General features: G+C 40.2%; 1 protein-coding gene across 2 annotated transcripts; it reads left to right on the forward strand.

Annotated features, from left to right (window-relative positions):
- The first annotated feature begins 628 nt into the window (after positions 1-628).
- On the forward strand, positions 629-12,845 carry COX18 (cytochrome c oxidase assembly factor COX18). 2 transcript variants are annotated; one of them, XM_008993193.6, is made up of 6 exons: positions 629-1,038; positions 2,151-2,251; positions 5,011-5,174; positions 5,523-5,647; positions 8,809-8,916; positions 12,119-12,845. In XM_008993193.6, the coding sequence occupies exons 1-6, from the start codon at positions 706-708 to the stop codon at positions 12,290-12,292; spliced, it is 1,005 nt and encodes a 334-aa protein (XP_008991441.1). In that variant the 5' UTR covers positions 629-705; the 3' UTR covers positions 12,293-12,845. The 2 variants fall into 2 exon arrangements, with proteins under 2 accessions (XP_008991441.1, XP_002745786.2); XM_002745740.8 differs by having other exon boundaries at positions 5,526-5,647.
- The last annotated feature ends 13,954 nt before the right edge of the window (positions 12,846-26,799 follow it).

Below are 26,799 nucleotides of genomic sequence, written 5' to 3' on the forward strand. Positions count from 1 at the left end.
CTTACTATAAGATTTTTGCTGCTATTTATAATGGAACACAAAACATTGAAGAAATTCAGTTTGCAGGTAGTGTTCAAAATACTAACTAGAATAGATGGGCCATTTAATTAAATATACACGAGACTGAACTATGCGTCGTGCTTTAAGCATGCTTATTAACACTCAGGGTCAGCAAGAAAAATGCGTCACTCTCCGGGCCGGCATTTTAGCAACGTGTTACTCTTTGGTATTATAATCTATCGTATTCTCTAGCGGAAGCAACCGAGTGCACGTAAAGAGGTTGGGGATCAGCTTCTGGTCACAAAAAAACACTGAGCAAAGGTGATTACAAATGACGGTTAGCTTTCGTGAACTAGAATGGACATTTTTACGGTGAAGACGATCTTTAGACATGACTCCACCCATGTCTCTGCAGTCTGGTCCGGCCTCGGAGTAATTCCACCCCAGCAGCGGGAAAGTTTCGCGCGTGCGCAGTAGGCCTGCCCAGTGCCAAGTGGGAAAGGCAGAACTTCCCTATCTTTTGCGTCATATCCACGCGACGCAAGTCGTCACCGGCTTGAATGGGAAGGTCAGTCACAGCTGCCGGCGGGCGTACAAGCGCTTTTTGCCCGCTGTTCCTGACGCATGCGCCTGTCAGCCTTGGCTGGCCAGTGCATGTCCGCTGGATTGTGAGGCCCGGTTTCTGGACTCCGCTGTGGTGCAGAAATGCTGTGCCGGCTTGGCGGTCGGTGGCTGCGGCCACTCCCTGCCCTGCACCTTTGGGCGAGGGACCCGCCGCTCGTGCCGGTTCCTACGAGCGGCGCCAAGCGCCCCACTCTCCCAGTGTGGGCAGTGGCACCAGTCTCTGCAGTAGATGGGAACGGCTGGTACGAGGCCCTGGCCACTTCTTCGCCGGTGCGGGTTGCGGAGGAAGTACTGCTCGGCGTACACGCCACCACGGGACTGCCCTGGTGGGGCGGCATTCTGCTCTCCACCGTGGCCTTGCGGGGCGCAGTTACGCTGCCCTTGGCCGCCTACCAGCACTACATCCTGGCCAAGGTGAGGGGCGCCGAGCCGTGCGCGCGCCCTGCGCGGCAACCCCTGAAGTGGAAGAAAGTCGACATTCACTCAGGGTTTTCGATCCCACGATATTGCCTGCTGCAGTGCTTAGTGTTTAATCATCGTGACTATTTTATTGTGACCATTTTAGCGTTTAAAAACATTTAGCATTAGGTGTGTTAAGATTTTGTACATATGAATCTGTCATTTCGTTTTCGTTGTTGGGTTTGTGCTCCGAGCACAAGTGGTTGCCAGAGTTCTCTCAGAGAATCGAAACAAAGCAGTCAGTGGCAGAAGAAATGGAGTTGGTGAAATCTATAAAATTCATGTCTTAAAAGTTGTAACAGCCAGTATGTCTGCATACTATTAGCAGTTTGCGAATTTGATTCCTATCCAAGCCCGACTAAGACTGTTGGTTGGTCACAGTCACTTAACCTTTTAATGCTGAATCCTTTTTTCTGAGGAATCAGGATAGGAATACCTTCCTTACCTATTTCGCAACGTTATGAGAGGAAGTCAGATGATGTGGGTTAAAGTGCTAGATTATTCAAATGGACTAGTTAAAAAATAATGGCTTTCATGTTTTCAGGTTGTGAGCATTGGGGAAAAAAATCGGAAACAGAACGGGAACGGAATCAGCAGCAACATTAAGTCAGTGAGCTACTTTACAGGAAAAATTAACACAGGGCAGGAATAAATGCACTTTTTATTTTTGATCTGTGTCTATCACAGTGCATTAAAGGTTCTTAACAGACTGCAGTTTTCTCCACTTACTTTACTAGGAAATCTAGAGATGGAACAGTAAAGTCCAGGGTGCAGTTCTCATGTAATACTTCTAATCCTGTGAAGTAGATGCTGTTATATATTTTATATGTAAGGGAACATGATTTTAGAGCTTACTTGCCCTTCATGATTACATGAATAAGTATACATTCTGAATTTTTGAATGAGGACATTTTAAGCAAATTGACATCATGTGTTTAGACTTAGGTTTCTTGACATGATCAGTAAACTACATTTTTGAATGACTCAAGGGAATAGTGTGAAAAATTATGAGTGATTATGAATAAAGGTCATTTATGTGCTCATAACAAAATCTATTTTTTAGCTAGGTGGAAAATTTGCAGCCAGAAATAAAAACTATTGCCAAGCATCTTAACCAAGAAGTTGCAGTTCGTGCAAGTCAGTTGGGGTGGTCCAAAAGAGTTGCCAGGTAAGCTAATTATATGCATATAAGACCATACACACACGTACATAATGGTAATGTTAATTATAAGTTTGAGTATTTTATAGTTTTGGCAGTAAACTGTTTCTTTTACATATACATACATATATATATATATATATATATTTTTTTTTTTTTTTTTTCTTGAGACGGAGTTTTGCTCTTATTGCCCAGGCTGTAATGCAGTGGCGCAATCTCTGCTCACCGCAACCTCCACCTCCTGGGTTGAAGCGATTCTCCTGCCTCAGCCCCCCAATTTGCTGGGATTACAAGCATGCGCCACCACGCCCAGCTCACTTTGTATTTTTAGTGGAGACGGGGTTTCTTCATGTTGGTCAGGCTGGCCTCAAACTCCTAACCTCAAGTGATCTGCTGGTCTTAGTCTCCCAAAGTGTTGGCATTTTGGGAGTGAGCACTGCACCCGGCCTACTCTTTTATACTTTAATAAGTTATTATGTGGCATGATAATTTCATATGCTGGACTGAAGGCAAAGAAATAAATAGAGACAGATAAGAAGAGCATGTTCCTATTCTTTAGGGATTCCAGCCTATTGAAGAAGACCTGTAAACAAATAATAATGTCAGTGAACTAACTACTATATAAAGATTATGTACAAGGCGGTGGATCATCAAGGAGAGTAAGGCAGGAAAGTCAAGATTATGTACAAGGAGCTAGATCATCAAGGAAGCACTGGCAGGATGAAGATACTTTGCCATTCTGTTGTGATATTGGTCAACAAATGACACATATTATTTACAATCTTGACCTTTTAGAAAAGATACACCAGGTAATAGCTTACAGGAAAGAGGAGGTAGAAAACATAAGTGCCATAGTAGAAACACTTCAATAGCCAAGGTGTTGTTCATCTATTGTGGTTATTCTGTGCAGTTGTCTACCTGGGTTCTTGGAAAGCCCCAATCTAAGGGTGCTTGGTTGTGCCCAAGTATGTCTGCATTAATTCACTGGAACTTACAAGCTCTCCTGCTTCAATCAACCTAAGCTACTCCTTAATCAGTTTCCCAAATTCTAATCCTTACTAGACTGTGACAAATATTCTCCTTTTTAGAGCAATGAAAAAAGGGCTTTGTAGTATCAGTCTGTTTTATGTATGTATTGTTATCCATGTATTTTTATCTGTATAGGTGTAAATTTCCCAACTATCTTTAATTTGAGATTGTGTCCTATCTTTATTTAGTGTTAAAAAGACATGACATTTAAAAAAATCATGGTGATTTTTATCTTCATTTGGTAAAAATTGAAAGTTGACAGACCTATAGTTTTGAAATTTTTACTGATCAAAGAAGTCGAAAGCTTCAGCCATAGGCCAGAAGAACCAAATTAATAGCTGCTTGCCTGGGTTACCAATGCAGCCTAGGTAAGACTATGGCACCTTTTAAGCAGCACTGTCAGGCTGGTTGGCCAGATACATCTTTACAGATGCTTCTTTCTGGGAAGAAACACGTCAGATGGACAGCATGTCAGATGGACAGCCAAGAAAGTGGACTTTTCACATAAATGATATAATACAATACTTCTAAAGCCATGCTGATATGGAAGTCTGATTTGTTGGATGAACTAAAGTCATCCAGGGACCAGAACATGCAAGTGCCTAGAGGAGTAAAGCAAGAGATAAAATTGGAAAAATAGGCAGATGTGAAATTATGAAGGACCTAGAATGTTTTTGTGTACTGTCTTATTATACACTGTAATATGAATAAATTCAGAAACACTACTGAATGCTTGCTTTGTACAAATTGTATGATACAGGAGATTTAAAGATGAGTAAAATAGAACACTTCCCCCTAAGGAAACTTCAGTTTTTGTTTTTTGTTTGTTTGTTTGTTTCGTTTTTGTTTTGCTTTTTGAGACAGGGTCTTGCTGTGTTGCCCAGGCTGGAGTGCAGTGGCACAATTTCGGCTCACTGCAACCTCCTCCTCCTTGATTCAAGCGATTTTTCTGCCTCAGCCTCTGGAGTAGTTGGGACTACAGGTGCATAGCACCACGCTGGGCTAATTTTTATATTTTTAGTAGAGATGGGGTTTCACCATATTGATCAGGCTGATCAAACTCCTGACCTCATGATCCACCCGGCTCGGGCTCCCAAAGTGCTGGGATTACAAATGTGAGCCACCACGCCTGGCCATTTTTGTTTGTTTTTTAACTCCTACTCTCTTGGACCTGAAGGAAGCTGTAGTCTAGAAAGTAAGATTTCAGGAAAGAAACAGTAGTAACTAATATGATTAACAGAAAAACAGATTAAAAATGTCTTTGTGAGATGAACAATGGAGACTATTTTGACAGGCCAAGAGCATAAGCAGTATAAAACCACATAGCTCCCAAAGGTATATTCGGGGATGAAGTCATTAAGTTTGGCTGGAGTGGAGAGATTTGATTAAAATTTGCTTTTAGCTTCCATACTTCCAATATTAATTGTAGTTGTACTATGTCGGTAGTGAAATTCACTGTTAAAGCCTAATCAGCCAAAGACCACCAAAGACAAAGCCTGTAGTCTGACAATTTCAGATTGTTATGTAACTTGTGTACAATACTGTAGGAATTTTGATAAAAGGACTTACTTGACTGTTGTTTAGGCAACCCCTTAACATGGCTGTGACAGCTGAAACCCTTATACAAATCCTTTAGCTAATAACTACAGCAGGAGCTATTTGTGCTATGGGAATAAAGCGCAATTCTTAGTCAAATGACGTTTTCTCTTTTCCCTTTTTTTCTGCTTATCTCGATCTAGGCTCACTTATCTAAAGAATATGAGGAGGCTAGTTTCAGAGGTATATGTGCGAGACAACTGCCACCCTTTCAAAGCCACTGTGTTGGTTTGGATTCAGATTCCAGTATGGGTCTTTATGTCGGTTGCTCTCCGGAATTTTAGCACAGGGGCAACACATTCAGAAGGTAATTGTCCTAGAAGTCTTCTCCCGAATAACTTCTCTAACATTGTCTTTGTATTAAAAAACAAAAACAAAAAAACACATACTTTTCTTTATTAGGATACATTTACTGTCTTCCTTATAAGGGTATAGAATTTAAAGTCTTAAGTGTAAACAGATTGATTGTGTTGAGAACAACATTTTGTATTGAGAAAAAATATATATATTGTGAGTGAAAAACCAAAATAAAATTAGTGCAGAACTTTCCTGTGAGGGATACCTTATTGGAATCGTTAGACTTCTTATTTATGTCTTATGTATTTTTCTCTGCTGTTTTAGGACTTCTATTGTTTTATTTGTAAAATTATCTCAGCAGGTTTTTCTGTTCCGGAACAGTTAGCTACTGGCGGGATTCTGTGGTTTCCTGACCTCACTGCACCGGACTCCACTTGGATTCTGCCTATCTCTGTTGGTGTCATCAATTTATTAATAGTGGAGGTCAGCGGTTTTAAATGAAATTTGTTTGCCATTTTTGGGGGTTTTTGTTGCTGTTGTTCTGACATTAAATATATTTTTGTTTGAGTTGGTGAAGATAGCTCTGACTTAGAACTGAGATCCCTTGGTTCCTGGTTCTAGGTCAGACATTGGCTTAGGCCTGTCCCTTAACCTCTCTGGGCCTCAGAACTCTCGAAATTAAAAGCACTGAATTAGTACATTTCCAAGTCTCTTTCAGCTTCAAAATGACATGATTCTGATACATAGAATTTTGTGATTTGCTTTTGGTAAAAACAGTAATGAAGATGCCCAGTTTGGTTATTTTCTTAGAGTGGTGTTCCATGTGGGTGTTTAATATGTGAATTTGTAGATGGGGAATACAATCAGGCGCTGACTGCCATTTTCTTGCTTTATGACCTTAGAAAAGTCATTGAATGTCTTTATAAGATGAAATGGGGAAAACATACACAGAAAATGTGACCTTTCAGTCATGCCTTTTTTTTTTTTTTTTGAGATGGAGTTTCACTCTTGTTACCCAGGCTGGAGTGCAATGGCACGATCTCGGCTCACCGCAACCTCCGCCTCCTGGGTTCAGGCAATTCTCCTGCCTCAGCCTCCTGAGTAGCTGGGATTACAGGCACGCGCCACTGTGCCCAGCTAATTTTTTTGTATTTTTAGTAGAGACGGGGTTTCACCATGTTGACCAGGATGGGAATAAAGCGTAATTCTTTTGACCTCATGATCCACCATCCTTGGCCTCCCAAAGTGCTGGGATTACAGGAGTGAGCCACTTCGCCCGGCCCAGTCATGCCTTTTTTTTTGAGACAGTTTTGCTCTTGTTGCCCAGGCTGGAGTACAATGGCGTGGTCTTGGCCCACTGCAACCTCCGCCTCCCGAGTAGCTGGGATCACAGGCACATGCCACCACACTCGGCTAATTTTTGTATTTTTAGTAGAGACAGGGTTTCACCATGTTGGCCAGGCTGGTCTTGAACTCCTCACCTCAGGTGATCCACCCACCTTAACCTCCCAAAGGCGCTGGGATTTCAGGTGTGGGCACTGTGCTCGGCCCTCTCAGTCATGTCTTAACTCTTATCGCAGGCTGCTTTACTCAGCAGTTTTAGGAAACTCTGCATATAATTTCATAAATTGTTCTCAGACTCTGAGTAGAACAGACTGAACTGGAAGAAATCTTAAAAATGATTTACCTCAGTATAGATCTCCCAGACCTCATGACCACTGACCCCTGTTTGTGAAATCTAATATAACCCCTATTTTTTCAGATAAGAACAATGAAAATGTTAGAGTATAAGATTTTGAGTGAAAGTTTCTTGAGGAAAGACTGTACCTGTAATCCAAATATGTTTCCCTAAGTGCATGTAGCATAGTCACTGTGGTTGGTAGTCAGTAAATAGTTGGTAGAAAGAAGGAAGTGATAAGCACAAGGTTATAGTGAATCAATGTCAATCCTCTAGTCTTTTCCTCTATGTTATCTAAGGACTAATAAAAGTTTTTCATGGTGGTGCATGGTGTCATGTGCCTCTAGTTCCAGCTACTCGGAGGCTGAGTCAGGAGGATTGCTTGAGCCCAAGAGATGGAGGCTGCAGTGAGCTGTGATCCCATCACTATACTCCAGCCTTGGCAACAGAGAGACCTCATCTCTAAAAGAAAAATAAAAGCTTATTCTTACTTAACATCCACTATGTGAGCATTGTTTTGTTTTGTTTTGTTTTTCTTGAGACAGAGTCTCACTCTCTTGCCCAGGCTGGAGTGCAGTGATATGATCTCTACTCACTGCAACCTTTGCCTCCCAGGTTCAAGTGATTCTCCTGCCTCAGCCTCCCAAGTAGCTGGGATGACAGGTGCCCACCACCACGCCCAGCTAATTTTTTGTATTTTTAGTAGAGACGAGGTTTCACCATGTTGGCCAGGCTGATCTGGAACTCCTGATCTCAAGTGATCTGCTGCCTCAGCCTCCCAAAATGCTGGGATTACAGGTGTGAGCCACTGTGCCTTGCCATAAGACATCGTTATAAGCAATTTGCATCAATCAACTTATTTACTTCTTAGAATAACCCTGTAAACTAAATATTATCCTTTTTTAATATGGAGAAAGTGAGACATAAAAATGTAAAACTACATAGTTTGGCTCTAAAATCATAATTATGCGGAAGTATCTTTTTTCCCCCTTTTCTTTTTTGTGGAGATGATCTTACTCTGTCACTAGTATAGTGGTGTGATCTCAACTCATTGCAACCTGTGCCTCCTGGGCTCAAGCAGTCCTCCCACATCAGCCTCCTTCTCGAGTAGCTGGGACTACAGACACATGCTACCATGCCCAGCTAATTTTTGTATTTTTTGTAGAGACAGTTTCATTGTGTTGCCTAGTTTGGTCTCAAACTCCTCAGATCAAACGATCAGCCTGCATGGGCCTCCCACAGTGGTGGGATTACTGGCAGCCCCCATCCTTATGCAGAATTCTTAAGTGGAGCTTGAAGAATCAATCCTATGACAATAGCTATCATATAAATCATTGCACTTGTTTTTTGGTACAAAGTGTCAAAAATCCTTCATTTAAGAATTTCACATAATTAGTAAGTGGTTTTTTTCTTTTTTATTTTTTTAAGAGACAGGCTCTTGTTCTATTGCCCAGACTGGAGTTTAGTGGCATGATCATAGCTCACGGCAGCCTCAAACTCCTGGGCTGGAGTGATCCTTCAATCTAGGCCAGTTATTAAGAGTTTTAAAATGGTTGACCAAGCTGAGTGCAGTGGTTGGTACATGCCTATTATCCCAGCTACTTGAGAGGAGGAGGTGGGAGGATCACTTGAGCCCAGGATTTTGAGACCAGCCTCAAACTGGTCTATTTGATAGCAAGACCCAGTCTCAAAAAAAAAAAAATGATTAGCCATATAAATTAATCAGTGTTTTATATAAATATATATATATATATATATACATATATATACATATATATAAATATATATATATACAGACATATATACATATATATTTATATAAATGTATATATGTCTGTGTGTGTGTGTTTTGCTTTTATTAAAGTGTAGATGGAGGCCAGTCAAAACTCAGTTTATATGTTAAAGCTTGTCTGATTTAACATACATTTTAATAATCATTATGCATGTATATGTTCTACCCCTTCAGATTTATGCTCTACAAAAAATTGGAATGTCTCGTTTTCAAACATATATTACATACTTTGTCCGTGCAGTGTCGGTGTTGATGATTCCAATTGCTGCAGCGATGCCCTCAGTGAGTAAGCACCAACATTGTGGGAGCATGTGCTAAATCCTCTCTGACTTTAGCTTAGACTGGCTGGAAACCTGCCTGTTCTGTTGAACTTCCTCTGACTACCTGATTCGTTACTGAATCAGAGTTGCTGTAGTAACTAATCTGTCTCTATTTCTTGCCTTTGAAAAAAAAATCTTGCAAAATGTTTTACATAATACCATGAATATTGTATTTGTTCCATTTGACTACTTGGTATATTGAATTAGTTCTGCCTGTGTAGACTGGACCAAGGAATTTGGCACTTATAAAAGAAACAAAGTGCTAAGACCATTAGGGTTCATTTCTGGTATTATTTAATCTCATAACAACTCTTATGAAATACGTAAACTTGTCCCTGTATATATTGATTTAAACTTAATAGAAATAGAAAAGGAAATGGTTATGTTTGCAGTTAGTTCAGTCTTCTGCATGTTTCGCACAGATACTTTAGAAGTTTCTAAGGAGGCAAAAGCTGTGTTAGATTTATCTCCATGTTTACTCAGAGCCAACACATAAAGTAGAATTCAGTTGTTGTTCATTGTTAGGGTGTGTCATATATAAAATGACTTCGCGGTATTTTTTTTTTTTTTTTTGAGATGGAGTCTGGCTCATCATTCCTTGCCCAGGCTGGAGTGCAGTGGCGCAATCTTAGCTCACTGCAGCCTCCACCTCCTGGGTTCAAGTGATTCTCCTGCCTCATCCTCCCTAGTACCTGGGATTACAGGCACACACCACCATGCCTAGCTAGTTTTTGTATTTTTAGTAGAGACAGGGTTTTGCTTCATTGGCCAGGCTGGTCTCGAACTCCTGATCTCAGGTGATCCACCTGTCTTGGTCTTCCAAAGTGCTGGCATTACAGGTGTGAGCCACCACGCCTGGCCCACTGTATTCATTATAGGAATCTAAAGCAATATGTTTTTGGTATCAAAATGTATTTTTTAGGTTGTTACTGGACATAATACTATCATTAATCCTGTGCAGAATAAGTTTGCACATCTCTAAAATAGATACCATAATGCCTATGAGAATTAATGAAATAAGTGCCTATTGTAGATCTTTTTACCTAATAGTAGTAATGTCGTAAAATACCCTGAAAAGTAGAGCAGCACAGATTCACTGCATTTCCACGGAGAAATCATACCAGTTATAACTGAAGAACTCCCCCAGATTGAATAAAATACGAGCAGTGAAGTTTTACTGAGGATTGAGTTAAAAATGAGTAATAAGAGATCTAAAACACAATGTCTTAACAAGCCAAAATTTGTCCTCTCAATTATAGGAAATCTGGTAAGGCAGCTGAGGGATGATGGAGCAAGTTCATGAAGATGAGAGACCCAGACTGCTGCTCTCTTTCTGATTTGTTATCCACAGCCTGTGCTTTCAAGGCTATGCTATGGTCCTGGCTGCTAGACCTTGTTATCATGGAGGAATAGTAAAGGGTGCCTCAAGTACAGTCAGCCCCTTTTAAGGAGCCTTGCCAGATGTTCCACCAAACAGTTTTACATCTTAGTCTTATGGCTACCCCTTGCTGCAGAAGAGACAAGGAAATATAGTCTTTTTTTTTTTTCCCAGATGACAGTGTACCCAACTAAAAATTAGGATTTTGTTACTAAGAAAGAGGGGAGATTGATACTTAGATGTCAACTTATAGCCTGCTATAGTTGGGCTCAGGTTGTTTTTCTGCTGGTGGATAAGTCAGATGATGACGATGGCCAATATTTATTTAACATTGACTTTGTGCTAAGCACTGTTTTAAATGGTTTGCATACGTTACCCCATATAATTCTCCCAACAGCACAATGATAAAGGTACTATTGTAATGTCCACTTGTTGAAGAGGAAACTGAGACAAAGAGAAATTAAGTAACTCATCCAAGGCCGCTTAGGTATAAGTGATAGAGTCTTAAAACACATCTAAGTAGTTTGGCTCCTCCTCTTAACTTACTGTGCTAATCTACCTTTGAGGATGTGCTACTTTCTGCCCCTAAAGGCTGACTTTGGAACAAATGACAAATACAGGTGCCGAATGTGGACCATATACTTGCATACCACTCTACATGAATTATCTCATTTATTCCTGATAGCAGTCCTCTGAGGTACAGTTACTGTCTCTACTTTATAGTTGAGGAAACTGGAACAGAAGGAAAATAACTTACTCAAAGTCAAATAGATGGCAGATAGGAGTCAAACTCAGGCAGTTTGACTCCAGAACCCAGACTTAACAACTACATGGTTTTGTTTCTGGGGCCTGATTACCTTCTGATGCCAAAGAAAAGTCTGGAACAGGGGTAAGTATAGGAGTATTTCGAGAGGTTGTAGAACTTAGTTATTGACCTAAATAAATAGTCACCCAGGGCCACAGACCAGTACCAGTCCATAACCTGTTAGGAACCAGGCTGCACAGCAGGAGGTGAGTGGTGGGCAAGTGAGCCTTACCACCTGAGCTGTGCCTCCTTTCAGATCAGCAGCATTAGATTCTTATAGGAGCACAAACTCTATTGTGAATTGCACGTTTGAGGGATCTAGGTTGTGCACTCCTTATGCAAGTCTCACTCCTCATGATATGAGAAATGGAACAGTTTTATCCCAAAACCTTCCTCCCATCTGTGGAAAAATTGGTCCCTAGTGCCAAAGAGGGTTAGGGATTACTGGTCAAGAAGGTAATGCAAAAGAAGATTAGAGATAATGCTGAGGCTATTTGTCTCAGAAAAAGGCAAAAAGATACATTCCTGACTATACTGAGAAACTGGCTGTTGGGAAAAATTTGGATGATAGATGACTATATGGGGAAAATGAGATCTCGGGAGGCTAAGTTTCCCACCATAAATGCCACACCTCCAGTATGTAAGTAGCTGGACAGGACTGTTGGTGAGAAAAAAGTATGCTCCATTGCCAAAGGGAGATGAGTTCTCTCTTGAGCCTCTGCCTAGGAGCCTCTCTCTTTTTACTTTCTACCCTAAATACTTCTCTTTTTCCTTTATTTCTGCTTTTTGGTCTGTCTATAACCTTTCTTACCTGTCTATTAAATCCTTCGCAGCAATCTGATAGTTGCTGCAAGTCTTGCTCAGTCTTGGCATACTTCTATTTGCAAAGATTGTTATTTTCTTTTTTATTGCTTGCCTGTGTCTAGACTGTGATGTCTTTGCAGAATTACAGATGCTAACATTTATTTCTTCTCTTTATAGTCACTTGTTCTCTACTGGTTATGCTCCAGTTTGATGGGCCTTTCACAGAACTTGCTGCTGCGTTCTCCTGGATTTCGCCAACTTTGCCGAATACCATCAACCAAGTCAGATTCAGAAACTCCTTATAAAGACCTTTTTGCTGCCTTTTATAGCAAGTTCATTTCAAGAAAGTGATATATTTTCCAATAATTTTGAAACAGTTGCAAGAGTCACTATCACCTTAATGTATTTAGACTTAGAAATTCAGGTATTATTTGATTTGCCTTTATTTAAAATTATGAACTTCATGAAATATTGTAGATTAAGTTATAATCCAGGCCAGGCATGGTGGCTCATGCATGTAATACCAGCACTTTGGGAGGCCAAGCTAGGTGGATCACCTGAGGTCAGGAGTTCGAGACCAGCCTGGCCAACATGGTCAAATCCTGTCTCTACTAAAAAATACAAAAAAAATTAGCTGGACGTGATGCTGGGCCCCTGTAATCCCAGCTACTTGGGAGGTGAGGCGAGGCAAGAGAATCGCTTGAACCTGGGTGACAGAGGTTGCAGTGAGCTGAGATCGCCCTTTTGCACTCTAGCCTGGGCAAGAAGAGTGAAACTCTGTCTCAAAAAAAACAAAACAAACAAAAAAGCTGTAATCCAGATATATTTGACCATAATTAAAATCTTTTAAATGCTATAAATACAGTATGTTTAATTGTGAAAATATTAAACTAGAACCAAAGTGCCTGTCTCTGTCTTTGTTAGGGCTGCCAGAACTTTGGAGGATAGTGTTAGCTACTGAATGATGTCAAATTAAACTAAACAATACTGCATATTACTGTTTTGTAAAGTAAGAGGATCAGTGAGATGATTTTTTTTTCCTTTCTTTGAGATGAAGTCTCACTCTGTCTCCCAGGCTGGCATGCAGTGGCACAATCTCAGCTCACTGCAACCTTCACCTCCTGGATTCAAGCTGTTCTCCTGCCTCGCCTCCGAGTAGCTGGGATTGCAAGTGCACACCATCACCCCCAGCTAATTTTTCTATTTTTAGTAGAGACAGGGTTTCACCATGTTGGGCAGGCTGGTCTGGAACTCCTGACCTCAAGTGATCTACCTGTGTTGGCCTCCCAAAGTGCTGGGATTACAAGTGTGAGCCACTGTTCCCAGCTTTTTTTTTTTTTTTTTTTAATGAGACAGAATCTCTGTCACCCAGCACCCAGGCTGGAATACAGTGGCACAATCTCGGCTCACTGCAACCTCTGCCTTGTGTTCAAGCAGTGCTCCTACCTCACCGTCCTCAGTAGCTGGGATTACAGGTGTGTACCGCCATACCCAGCTAAGTTTTGTATTTTTAATAGAGACAGGGTTTGACCATGTTGGCCGGGTTGGTCTCGAACTCCTGGCCTCAAGTGATCTGCTCACCTCGGCCTCCCAAAGTGCTGGGATTACAGGCGTGAGCCACTGCGCCCAGCTATTTCTTAATATTTTGGAGGCAGAGAGGATTTTAGACCTCCTTGAGCATCTAAGAAAAGGCTATATATTTGGTTTTCTCTTCAGAAGAATTTTAGAACTCACAATATGGGACTTCATTGATACTGGGAAGATCTTCTGGCAACTCCTAGTTAATAAATCTTATTCTAATGGAGCATACATTGATGCTGAGTTAATGTGTGGTTGAAAAAGAAAACAGGGCAACTTGAAATATATGCAGTAGAGTAATCCATGCATACAAGTACCTAATATGGTAGATGATATTGCCTCCTACCCCTGCTCGGAAAGAATACAAAAAGTGTACATTCCTTTTTCTATAATTTAAGAAGTCTGGAATACAGAGTGTAGCATTGTGTACTGCTAGCACCCATAGTAGAAAATCTTAAGCATTCAGTTTGTTTAGTCAAAGAAGAAAACCAGAAGGGCAATTGCCTATTGAGGTGATTTTAAACTTCTTTATTTATAAGTATTAAGTACCCTAATAGGCTTAAACTATGATATAGGTTTAATACGGGAAAAATTGACAGTTATTATAAATTGTGGATCCAGTTATTTGCTTGTTTAATTTGTAAAGAGATAAAATTAGCTCTGGTTGAGATAGCAAGTATAACAGGTATTTAGAAGGCTATAAATCATAAATTTTCATTTAGTTAAAATATGGACCTGATTCTGGGAAACCCTATCATTCCATCTCAGTGTTTTACAGTAAAATAAAAACTAAAGTGAAATTCATTCATCATTTCTTTGATTGATGTCTCTTAAATTTTAGTTCACCTATTTAATGAAGTTATGACATTTTTTAATATAAAAAATGTGCAGCATACAGAGATGAGAATTCTGGTTGTCATGTTACTACAGTTCCCTGAAAATTTATTTTAAACATAGATGGTGGCAGTTAATACTGGGTTCTCTTTTCGTAAATTCCTAGTCCTGATTTCTGGCTGCCCTATTGAGGCAATTGTGCTTCCCAACCACATCGAAGGAATTGAAACATACTCATTATTTGTGCATTTTGTGTTTGGAAATTTGCCTGCTTGCTCAAATCTGTCCATAACTCCAGAACCAGTATTTTCACAAGTGCTTTTGAGACCATTCATAGGCAAAAATTTAGTTACCTCCCAGGAGAAGTCAAACAAATGGCACTCTGTCTTCTAATTTCAGCTCTCATACTGTAAACATGTATCCTTTTTGAGTCTACTTGGTGCCATGTCTTCCTCATTTCTGCTCTTTTTATTGGTGATGTCACTGTTTAAAATGCCATCGAAATGTCCTGTTGGAGTGCTGTCTAATGTTCCTAAGCTCAAGACGACTGTGATGGGCCTTAAGGAGAAAATAAGTGTCTTAGATAAGTTTCATTCTTGCTTGAGTTATAATGCTGTTGGCAGAGAATTCAGTGCTACTGAATCAACAATATGTTGTATTGATCAGTTGACAACGTCAAAGCTTGCAGAAACTTAACCCTGTATATGTTTTTTAGGAGCAGTGGTTTGGTATTCACTAATTCAGTGATTGTGGACTTTATGGAACATAAATACTACAAGTAACGCAAATTTGCAACTCTATTTGTGACATGTACAATCAAGGATGCAGAGGCAGAAATGTGTGCGCAGCTTGGGTCATAGTAAAAAGAGAAAAGAATTTGAGGCAAATTTTGGCAGTTACAAATTATCTCTGAAATAACTTTGCCTTTGCTCTATGTTACTATTTACTGACTCAGATATTTTTCTCATAATGGCATGAGGGAAATCAGTGTCCTTTTCCCACTGTGTTTGTCACTTTTGCTAAGACACAAAAAATAAGGTTCTATGATACTGTGAAATACATGTTTGGTCTGTGTCTCCAATCCCTGACATTTAGCAGAATCTGCCTGCCAAGTTGTAAGTGTCTTTTGTATGCTCATGTGATGACTGGTGGATGGGGTCCCCAGCCTGGCCAACATGGAGAAACCCCATTTCTACTAAAAATGCAAAATTAGCTGGGTGTGGTGATGCATGCTTGTAATCCCAGCTACTCCGGAGGCTAAGGAAGGAGAATCGCTTGAACTGGGGAGGAGAAGGTTGCAGTGAGCCAAGGTCGTGCCATTGCACTCCAGACTGGGCAACAAGAGCAAAACTCAGTCTCAAAAAAAAAAAAAAAGTTTCAGGATAGGGACAGTTCTACATCAGCCTGGGCAACATAGTGAGACCTTATCTCTGCGGAAAAAAAAGAAAGTTTTTTCCTATCTCCAGATACTCCCTTTTCAAATAAACGAATCTTCTTTCAAGTGCTGATTTTACCTTGTATACTATGAGTCCCCTGATTTCAAAATGTATGTTTGTATCTTTTTGCAAATGCATATTGTGCTTAGGTTCCTGTTGCTCTCCCACTGTCAAACTTGCAAACTTGAAATTTCTTTTCAAATATATACAGGAAGTTTGAGAATACAGGGCCCTTCCTCCAAGATCCCAAAATAATTTCTGATAAGTGGGAGGGGCGGGGATAGCTGGGATGTTGGCATAAACCCATGTGTAAAGAAAATTGGTATATTATGAACTGAAGTGAAGCAGTTACCTGAGATTACCTGACTTCAGGATGGTACTCTGATTTTTTTCTTCAGGCAGTTTTTTTTTTTTAGTAAAGAGCAAAAAAATCTATATTGTATTTTAGAAAATTCCAAGTCTGTGGTCTTATTTCTCCAACAGTTTGCCATAGCCTGGAGCAATTCCAGAGCCTGAATGAAGTCAGGGCTACTGAACAGGGGCTATACATGCTCTCAAGACCCCTTGATGTCTTGCTGTCTGGCCTGCCTATATCCCCTGAGTTGCTCAGGCTCTGCTCTGGGCCCTGCAGAGTTCAGGAAAGCTTTTGTCTCCTTAGTGGGGACTGTAATGTTTGTGTTACACTTCGCCACCACTTACAAGAGATCTGTTTTACCTGTGGGTCTCATTTTTGTCTCTAGGCCAGATTCACTCTTTTAATGAATGCTTCTCATTTGAAGAGTCAGGAAGGGACTCACTCCTGGATCAATTTATAGTATTTATACCATTAGGATACCTGAGCTTAAAGTATATTAATAAATAGAATTGGCATATCTGAAATGATCCCAAATTAATTTTCCCTGGGACCCTCAGGAGAGAAATCCTGAACAAATCCTATCCTAGTCACATGTCCTAAGTGGGAAGATGAGGCTTACAAAAGAAAATCAAAATTCTTAATTGCCACCCTCACAGATAACCCAGGAGAAGTTGCAAAGCCTCATTAAGAACCTTGAGGGGAAATCCAAACTTGGGGAGAATTTTCAGGTGCCTTTAACAGCACTCAAGAGCTAAAGGCCAAACCTTCATGTGAGAACCACACATTCACCATCCAACCAAAAGGATGGAATTGGAGACACGAAGAACAGCGGAAGTCCTGTGGTTTGTTACATCCAAAGGCTGGCTGACAGTACTTATGCCTTGAAAATGGACCATTTAAAATGTTTTCTCACACTTCACATCTCAGAGGAGGTACAGAGTTCCTTCTAGACCACACTGGGAAAATTGTAGTTTGTGTGAAAAAAAAAAAAAACCTTGGTAACTTCTGTATTTTGCTCTTATTTATTTTTTTTAATTGGGTGCGTGATCTGCAGCTATTCTTAAATCACCCTTATACCTTCATATTTTATTCTTTTAAGAATCCCAGGAATCACCTTTTTTTTAGGAGTCACCTTTAAAATTGCCTTTATGTTAGATTTAAGTCCCAGAAGCAATAGAAATGCAGACCCTAGGAAAAAAAAAATGGAGTTTGTTTTTTCCTCTGGATGTTAATTATGGCTACTACAGTATGCAAACTTTGGAATTTCAGGCATAACATTTGAAACTATGCAAGAATTAAGATTTCTATATTAAAGCTAAATAAAGCTTCATGTAAATATGATGAGAAACAGTGAGTTACCATCATAAACACTTGTGCTTTATGAGCTGGTTCAAGAAGAACCCAGATAACCTGGCAATTATGTGAATCTAGAGATTTTTCCATTTGAACCTTCTTAGTGTTGCCTTAAGTTATAATAATGGGTATTTTTTAGTTATCTCTTTATTTTTTTATATCCTATGATTGTATTTCATGAAATCATTTGACTTTGATAAGTAGGAATTTCCTAAAGCCACAGCATTAAAGTAATAGATAATTTTATTTTTCCAAAAGTTTCTGGAATTTTGTGGTTCTGTACTATGTATACAACTAAAATAAGAATATAAATTGATATAAACTAAGAATTTGATCCATGTGCAGTTTAAGCAAAGCCCTAAAGACCCTGAATTTACATGTATTATTCTGCTAATGCTATAGAATATGAAGATTTCAGATATCTCCTTGATAACTCTTTAAGAAAGTGAAAAATGAATTGTTGAACCTCGGAGGTGGAGGTAGCAGTGAGCCAAGATCGCCCCACTGCACTCCAGCCTGGGCAAAAATAAAAAATTAAAATTATCTCAAAAAATAAAAATTAACTACTAGTCGGATCAAACTAATGCTAAGTGGGAGAATCCTTTAAATGGGTAAACCTTGGTGCTATGGTTTAAATGTCTCCTGCAAAACTCATGTTGAAACTTGATCCCCAGCGTGGCAGTATTGAGAGGCATGGGGCCATTACATGGTGATTGGATCATGAGGACTCTCTTCTCATAAATTGATCAACTGACTTATGGATTAAGTGGTTATAATGGGAGCAGAGCTGGTGTCTTTGAGAGAGGAAGAGAGATGTGAGCTAGCACTTAAGCATGCACATTCCCCTCACCACGTGATACCATGTATTGCCTCAGGTCTCTTCAGAGTCCCCCCCTAGCAAGAAGGCTCTCACTAGTTGTACCCCATTGATCTTGGACTTCTCAGCCTCCATAACTATAAGAAGTAAAATCATTTTCTTTATAAATTACCCAGTTTCAGGTAGTCTGTTATAAGCAACAGAAAGCAGACACTTAGTATAACAAAACAAGATTAAGTTGATCTGAGAACCTTATAAAATTTAAAAGTTCATAGCTTAGAAAAAGCAAGATAAATCTTAAAACCTTGCTCTTTGGAAAGCTTTGCTAAAGAATTTAGCAAATTTTAAGAACTGTTACTGAGTACATGAAAGAATAGTTTAATCTTAATAGAAAATAAATCATAGGTAAAAAATCAGCAAGAGAGCACGCATGTGAACTTTGTGTTTATGATTATGTATTCAACATTCTAGATGGATCACATAATTGCAAAATAAAATTGTACAGAATTTTTGAAGACAGCCATTTGAGTTTTTTTACTTTGTTTGAGTGGCACAATCTCGGCTCACTGCACTCTCTGCCTCCCGAGTTCAAGCAATTCTCCTGCCTCAGCCCCCGAGTAGCTGGGACCAAAGGCGTGCACCACCACACCCAGCTACGTTTTGTATTTTTAGAAGAGACGGGTTTCACCATGTTGACTAGGCTATTCCCAAACTCCTGACCTCAAGTGATCTGCCCACCTTGGCCCCCAAAATGCTGGGATTACAGGCGTTAGCAACCTCGCTGGGCCTATTTGAGTGTTTTATGTCATCTCAGAGTAGACCTTTCTCTTTCACAGCACCTGAAAGCCATAATGTTCTAAGTACTTAGAATTGACAGCTGCTAAGATGCCCACAAATAAAGCAGACTGAAGCTGAACTATCAGGTAAAGACTAACATAGCCACAGAGAGGGAACTATTGGGTGACCCTGGAACAAATGCCTTGACTAAAAACCATTAGTGGAATAAAATCTAAAAGCAAAAGGAATTATTAGAAAATTTGAACTTTATGTAGTAATTATATTGCTGTTGTTAATGCAGTTTTTAAAAGCTTTTATTAAATAATGTTTATTAAGTATATTCGTTTGTGCTGCTTATTACCACCAAGAGAAAGATTATTGAAGAAATTTATTGAAGATATTTTACATCTATTTCAAAATTTTCTTTTAAGATTGTGGAAATTAGGATCAACCTGAAGCCTTTTGATAACTAGTCTTTCCATCTGGCCTCAGAGACTGCCCCTGAGGAAAAGGATTCATTCCACCAAAAGAGGATCCTTCCTCTCCACAGTTCTCTAGCCCCATGCTCAGAAAGCCTAGTCTTCATTTCTGTTTCAGCTGAGTCCCTTCCCAGTCTCAATAAATAACTACATAAAAGCATTTTGATCCTGGTTGATTTACATCCGTAGGAACCACAAGGTCAGTGGGGTGCAGTGGCTCACTGCCTGTAATCCCAGCACTTTGGGAGGCCGAGAGGGGGTAGATTATTTTAGGTCAGGAGTTCGAGATCAGCCTGGCCAAAACTGGTGAATCCCCAACTCTACTAAAAATACAATATTAGCCAGGTGTGGTGGCACATGCCACCCAGCTACTTGGGAGGCTGAGGTAGAAGAATCACTTGAACCTGAGAGGCAGAGGTTGTGGTGAACCGAGATCATGCAATTGCATTCTATCCTGGACAACGGGAGTGAGACCCTGTCTTTAAAAAAATGGAACCACAAGGTCTGGCTGTTAGCACAAGAAAACGAAAAACAAATGGCGGGCAAAAAATAGCTGAAAAATTTTCAAGTTTTGTTATTCAACTATATTAAAACTAAGGAAGCACTTTCCTAAGAGACCTTGCCTACTTCTCAGAACACTAACTTTTTGCATGGCTGTAACTTGAACATAAGGGGACATTGAGACAACTTTCTCCAAATAGTAACAGAGAGGACCTTGTTTTCTTGCGTTCTGCCACTGACTACCTTCTTTGTTGCCCAGTGTTTAGGTAGTTGTTGAAAGGTACCCTTACTTTCAATTGCCTAGTCCTATACTGCTGGTTTTGTTTTATAAAATGAGGACCTCTGGTGTTTTAAAACAAAAGTATCAATGGAAAGACCTGAAATAAAAATCAGTGGTTTAAGGAAGCAACAACAATCATTCCTATTAAATTATTCTAAGGCAACAAAAGAGAATTTTTTTTTTTTTAAACACAAGTTTTTACTTGGTCACCCAGGCTGGAGTGCTGTGGTGCAATTTTAGCTCATTGCAACTTTGAATTCCTGGGCTAAAGCAATCCTCCTGTCTCAGCTTCCTGAGTAGCTGAGACTACAGGTGCATGCCACCATTCCCAGCTAATTTCTAAAATTTTCTGTAGAGATGGAGTCTTGGCACATTGCCCAGGCTGGTTTTGAACTCCTGTTCTGGCCACCACACCTGGCCCAAATTTCTATCCTTGAAGATCTCTGCTAGAATTTTATTAAAAAGAGTCCACTTTGAAAAATGCCCAGTTTCTATCTTTTTTATTTTGAGATTTCATAGGCATACTTTTCTCTTTTTGTACCTCTGATGAGGCAATTATGACTTTTGCTTTGCCTTAGCTTGGAATTGGGAAGGCAGTATTGTATTTAACTTAGCTTTGATTTTTGTCTTTTGGCAAATTGTAGCTCTGCAGGACAACATACAAATGGAATGTGAAATACACCTAACTATATTCATTTGACAGCAGCTGTATTTTATATATCTGCATGTTCCAACTGTTGTACCATTAATAATTTGAAGAATTTTTGTCTGATTATAACCTTCTTCTGTGAAAAGGCCACATATGCAAAGCAGCCTCCAAATGCAGAAGGAGCTGAGGAACCAAATCACAAGGCAGACAAAATCAGTTTGCAGTAAAAAGTGATTAATTGGAGAACTTACAGAAGGAAGCATGGTCTTGGGCAGCAGCAAGACAGGTAGATCTCTGCATAAATACTCCCTAGACCCAGGGCTTTTATACCATAGAGAAAGAATGTACAGAGGAGGTACAAGGTCCTCCTAGACCACACTGGGAAAATTGTTGTTTGTTTAAAAAAATGAGTGCTCAAAAAAAAACTTGGTACCTTCTGTGTTTTGCTTCTATTTATTTTTTTAATGGGATGCATAATCTGCTTATATTTGGTGCCTATTCTTAAATCACCCTTATACCTTCGAATTTTATTCTTTTAAGAATCCAAGGAGGTCGGGGGGACTCAAGATGGCGTGGTGAGAACAACCCAGGATTGAAGCACTTGGTGAATGCACGGAGAGGGTGAGTCAGGGCCGCATTTCCAGATGGATCTTTGTTGCCCACAGAACGGGGAAATTCCCAGGTATAAAAGAGACGTGGGACAGCAGGCAGAGGTTGTGGCCGGCGCTGTAGCGCAGCGGCACTACACAGCGCTCCGCACAAAGAGCACTGGTCCGGGTGCCCTGATAAACTGGTAATCTGAGACTTGAGAGGGCTAAACTTGAGACTGAATGGGACTTGGACAGTGAGCCAGCCCAGGAGATTCCAAGGAAGCAGCGTTTGGGGTAGCGCAGTGGGACAAACAAAATGGTGACTCCAAACGCTCTGGGTGTGGGTACAGCTGAACCCAGGATGGTGCAGCTCCGTGGGGGAGGAGCGTCCGCCATTACCGAGGCAAACCACCCCTACTGAGGTACACGCCCATTGCTGAAGCAGCCTGCCATTGCCAAGGCAACCCGCTACAACAGAGAGACTCCACCACAGGGCGTAGCCCATGGCAGCAGGGCGGAGACCACAGCAGCAAGCCAGAGCCTGCAGCAACAGGGCGAACCTCACACAAGCAGGGCAGAGCCTTGGCAGGCAAATAGTGACTAGACTGCCTCATAGCTGGGCAGAACAGCACAACGGACACTCAAAAAGAAAGCCCCAACCCCCCCACCCCGAGACAGAGCATCTGAGAAAAAAAAGGGTTTTTTTATGAGTTCAGCTGCAGCAGAATTAAGCGTAGCAGGCTAACAGCCCTGAATGTACAACAGAGCTCACAGCTCAGCACTTGAGCTCCTATAAAGTACAGACGGTCTCCTCAAGCAGCTCCCTGACCCCTCTATATCCAAAAGACTGACATTTGGCAGGCATCATTCTGGGACAAAGATAGCAGAAAAAGAAACTCGTAGCATCCCTCACTGTTACGCAGCCATTACAGGTGCACCCCAGAAAAGCAGGGCCTGGAGGGGACCTCAGCAGTCGTACAGTGGAGGGGCTAGACTGGTAGAAGGAAAACCAAGTAACAGAAATACTTCATCATCAACAATCTGGGTGTCCACTCAGAGACCCAACTGAAAAGTCAGCAACTACACAGACGACAGGTGCATAAATCCACAATGATGGGAAGAAACCAGCGCAAAAAGGAGGAAAACACCCGAAATCAAAACACCACGACTCCTACAAAGGACCAAAACTCCTCACCAGCAAGGGAACAAAGCTGGATGGAGAATGACTATGATGAAATGACGGAATTAGACTTCAGAAGGTGGATAATGAGAAACTTTTGTGAGCTAAAAGAACATGTTTTAAATCAATGCAAAAAAACTAAGAACCTTGAAAAAAGATTCGAGGAAATGATAACAAGAATGGATAACTTAGAGAGGAATATGAGTGAATTAAAGGAGATGAAAAACACAATAAGAGAACTTCGCAAAGCATGCACAAGATTCAACAGCCGAATGGACCAAGCAAAAGAAAGAATATCAGAAGTCAAAGATCAACTCAATGATATAAAATGAGAAACCAAGATCAGAGAAAAAAGCACAAAAAGGAATGAACAAAGTCTCCAAGAAATGTGGGACTATGTGAAGAGACCTAACCTACGTTTGATAGGCATACCAGAATGTGACGAAGAGAATGAATCCAAGCTGGAAAATACTCTTCAGGACCTTATCCAGGAAAATTTCCCCCACCTAGCAAGACAGGCCAACACTCAAATGCAGGAAATACAGAGAACACCACAAAGATATTCCACAAGAAGAGCAACCCCAAGGCACATAATCATCAGATTCAACAAGGTTGAAATAAAGGAGAAGATACTAAGGGCAGCCAGAGAGAAAGGTCGGGTCACCCACAAAGGGAAGCCCATCAGACTCACAGCAGATCTCTCGGCAGAAACACTACAAGCCAGAAGAGAGTGGAGGCCAATATTCAACATCCTTAAAGAAAAGAACTTTCAACCCAGAATTTCATATCCAGCCAAACTAAGCTTCATAAGTGAAGGAAAAATAAAATCCTTTGCAAACAAGCAAATACTCAGAGATTTTGTCACCACCAGGCCTGCTTTACAAGAGCTCCTAAAAGAGGCACTACACATAGAAAGAAGCAACCAGTACCAGCCATTCCAAAATCACACTAAATGCTAAAGAGCATCAACATAATGAAGACTCTACAACAACTAATGGGCAAAACAGCCAGCTAGCATAAAAATGGCAGTATCAAATGCACACATAAAATATTAGTCCTAAATGTACATGGACTAAATGCACCAATCAAAAGACACAGACTGGCAAATTGGATAAAAAGCCAAAACCCATCAGTGTGCTGTATCCAGGAAACCTATCTTACATGCAAGGATACACAAAGGCTCAAAATACAGGGATGGAGGAAGATTTACCAAGCAAATGGAAAGCAAAAAAAAAGCAGGAGTTGCAATTCTCATCTCTGATAAAATAGACTTTAAAGCAACAAAAATCAAAAGAGACAAAGAAGGTCATTACATACTGGTAAAAGGATCGATACAACAAGAAAAGCTAACAATCCTAAACATATATGGACCCAATACAGGAGCACCGAGATACATAAGGCAAATTCTTAATGACTTACAAAGAGACTTAGACTCCCACACAATAATAGTGGGAGACTTTAACACTCCACTGTCAATATTAGACAGATCAACCAGACAGAAAATCAACAAGGATATCCAGGGCTTGAACTCAGACCTGGAGCAAGCAAACCTGATAGACATTGACAGAACTCTCCACCCCAAATCCACAGAATATACATTCTTCTCAGCACCACATCACACCTACTCTAAAATTGACCACATAATTGGAAGTAAAGCACTGCTCAGCAAATGCAAAACAACTGAAATCATAACAAACAGCCTCTCAGACCATAGTGCACTCAAGTTAGAACTCAGAATTCAAAAACCAACTCAGAACCGCACAGCTTCATGGAAACTGAACAACTGGTTCTTGAATGTTGACTGGATAAACAATGAAATGAAGGCAGAAATAAAGAAGTTCTTCGAAACCAATGAGAATGAAGACACAACATGCCAGAATCTCTGGGACACATTTAAAGCAGTCTCTAGAGGAAAGTATATAGCAGTAAGTGCCCATATAAGGAGAATGGAGAGATCCAAAATTGACACCCTATCATCAAAATTGAAAGAGCTAGAGGAGCAAGATCAAATAAACTCAAAACCCAGCAGAAGACAAGAAATAACTAAGATCAGAGCTGAGCTGAAGGAGACTGAGACACAAAAAACCCTTCAAAAAATCAATAAATCCAAGAGCTGATTTTTTGAAAAGATCAACAAAATAGACCACTAGCCAGATTGATTAAAAAGAAAAGAGAGAACAACCAAATAGATGCAATAAAAAAGGATAAAGGGGAAATCACCACAGATTCCACAGAAATTCAAACCATCATCAGAGAATATTACAAACAACTCTATGCACATAAACTAGTAGACCTTGAAGAAATGGATAAATTCCTGGACTCCTATGTCCTCCCAAGCCTAAATCAGGAGGAAGCTGAAACTATGAATAGACCAATAACAAGATCAGAAGTCAAGGCAACAATTAAGAGCCTATCACACAAAAAAAGGCCAGGTCCAGACAGGTTCACAGCTGAATTCTACCAGACACACAAAGAGGAGCTGGTACCGTTCCTTCTGAAACTATTCCAAATAATCCATAAAGAGGGAATCCTTCCCAAATAATTTTATGAGACCAACATCATCCTGATACCAAAACCCGGCAGAGACCCAACAAGAAAAGAAAACTTCAGGCCAATATTCATGATGAACCTAGATGCAAAAATCTTCAATAAAATATTGGCAAGCCGATTGCAACAGCAAATCAAAAAACTTATCCATCAGGATCAAGTAGGATTCATCCCGGGGATGCAAGGCTGGTTCAACATACACAAGCCTATAAATGTAATTCACCACATAAACAGAACCAAAAACAAAAACCACATGATTATCTCAATTGATGCAGAGAAGGCATTCGACAAAATTCAGCAGCCCTTTATGCTAAAAACCCTCAATAAACTCGGTATCGATTGAACGTATCTCAAAGTAGTAAAAGCTATTTATGACAAACTAACAGCCAATATCATACTGAATGGGCAAAAACTGGAAGCATTCCCTTTGAAATCTGGCACTAGACAAGGATGGCCTCTTTCACCACTCCTATTCAATATAGTACTGGAAGTTCTAGCCAGAGCAATCAGGCAAGAAAAAGAAATAAAGGGTATTCAAATAGTAAAGGAGGAAGCCAAATTGTCTCTATTTGCAGATGACATGATAGTATACCTAGAAGACCCCATCGCCTCAGCCCAAAAACTCCTGAAACTGATAAGCAACTTCAGCGAAGTCTCAGGATATAAAATCAATGTGCAAAAATTACAAGCATTCCTCTACACCAATAACAGACTTAAAGAAAGCCAAATCAAGAATGAACTGCCATTCACAATATCTACAAAAAGAATAAAATATCTAGGAATACAACTCACAAGGAATGTAAGGGACCTCTTCAAGGAGAACTACAAACCACTGCTCAACGAAATCAGAGAGGACACAAACAGATGGAGATACATTCCATGTTCATGGTTAGGAAGAATTAATATCGTTAAAACGGCTATACTGCCCAAAGTAATTTATAGAATCAACGCTATCCCCATCAAGCTACCATTGACTTTCTTCACAGAACTGGAAAAAACCACCATGAAATTCATATGGAACCAAAAGAGAGCCCACATAGCCAAGTCAATTCTAAGCAAAAAGAACACAGCGGGGGGCATCACACTACCGGACTTCAAACTATACTACAAGGCTACAGTAATCAAAACAGCATGGTACTGGTACCAAAACAGAGATATAGACCAATGGAACAAAACAGAGGCATCGGAGGCAACACAACATATCTACAACCATACAATCTTTGATAAACTTGACAAAAACAAGGAATGGGGAAAGGATTCCCTGTTTAACAAATGGTGTTGGGAAAACTGGCTAGCCATGTGCAGAAAGCAGTAACTGGACCCCTTCCTGACACCTTACACTAAAATTAACTCCAGATGGATTAAAGACTTAAACATAAGACCTGGCACCATAAAAACCCTAGAAGGAAATCTAGGCAAAACCATCCAGGACATAGGAGTAGGCAAGGACTTCATGAACAAAACACCAAAAGCATTGGCAAC

Source organism: Callithrix jacchus, chromosome 3 (assembly GCF_049354715.1).
Source record: "Callithrix jacchus isolate 240 chromosome 3, calJac240_pri, whole genome shotgun sequence".
Taxonomy (NCBI): Eukaryota; Metazoa; Chordata; class Mammalia; order Primates; family Cebidae; genus Callithrix; species Callithrix jacchus.

Excerpts from the sequence above, each read along its gene's own strand:
- COX18 (XM_008993193.6), top strand. The coding sequence starts at position 706 with ATGCTGTGCCGGCTTGGCGGTCGGTGGCTGCGGCCACTCCCTGCCCTG. Across the intron at positions 2,252-5,010 it reads TGGTCCAAAAGAGTTGCCAG|GCTCACTTATCTAAAGAATA; the intron begins GTAAGCTAATTA and ends ATCTCGATCTAG. Across the intron at positions 5,648-8,808 it reads TCAATTTATTAATAGTGGAG|ATTTATGCTCTACAAAAAAT; the intron begins GTCAGCGGTTTT and ends CTACCCCTTCAG.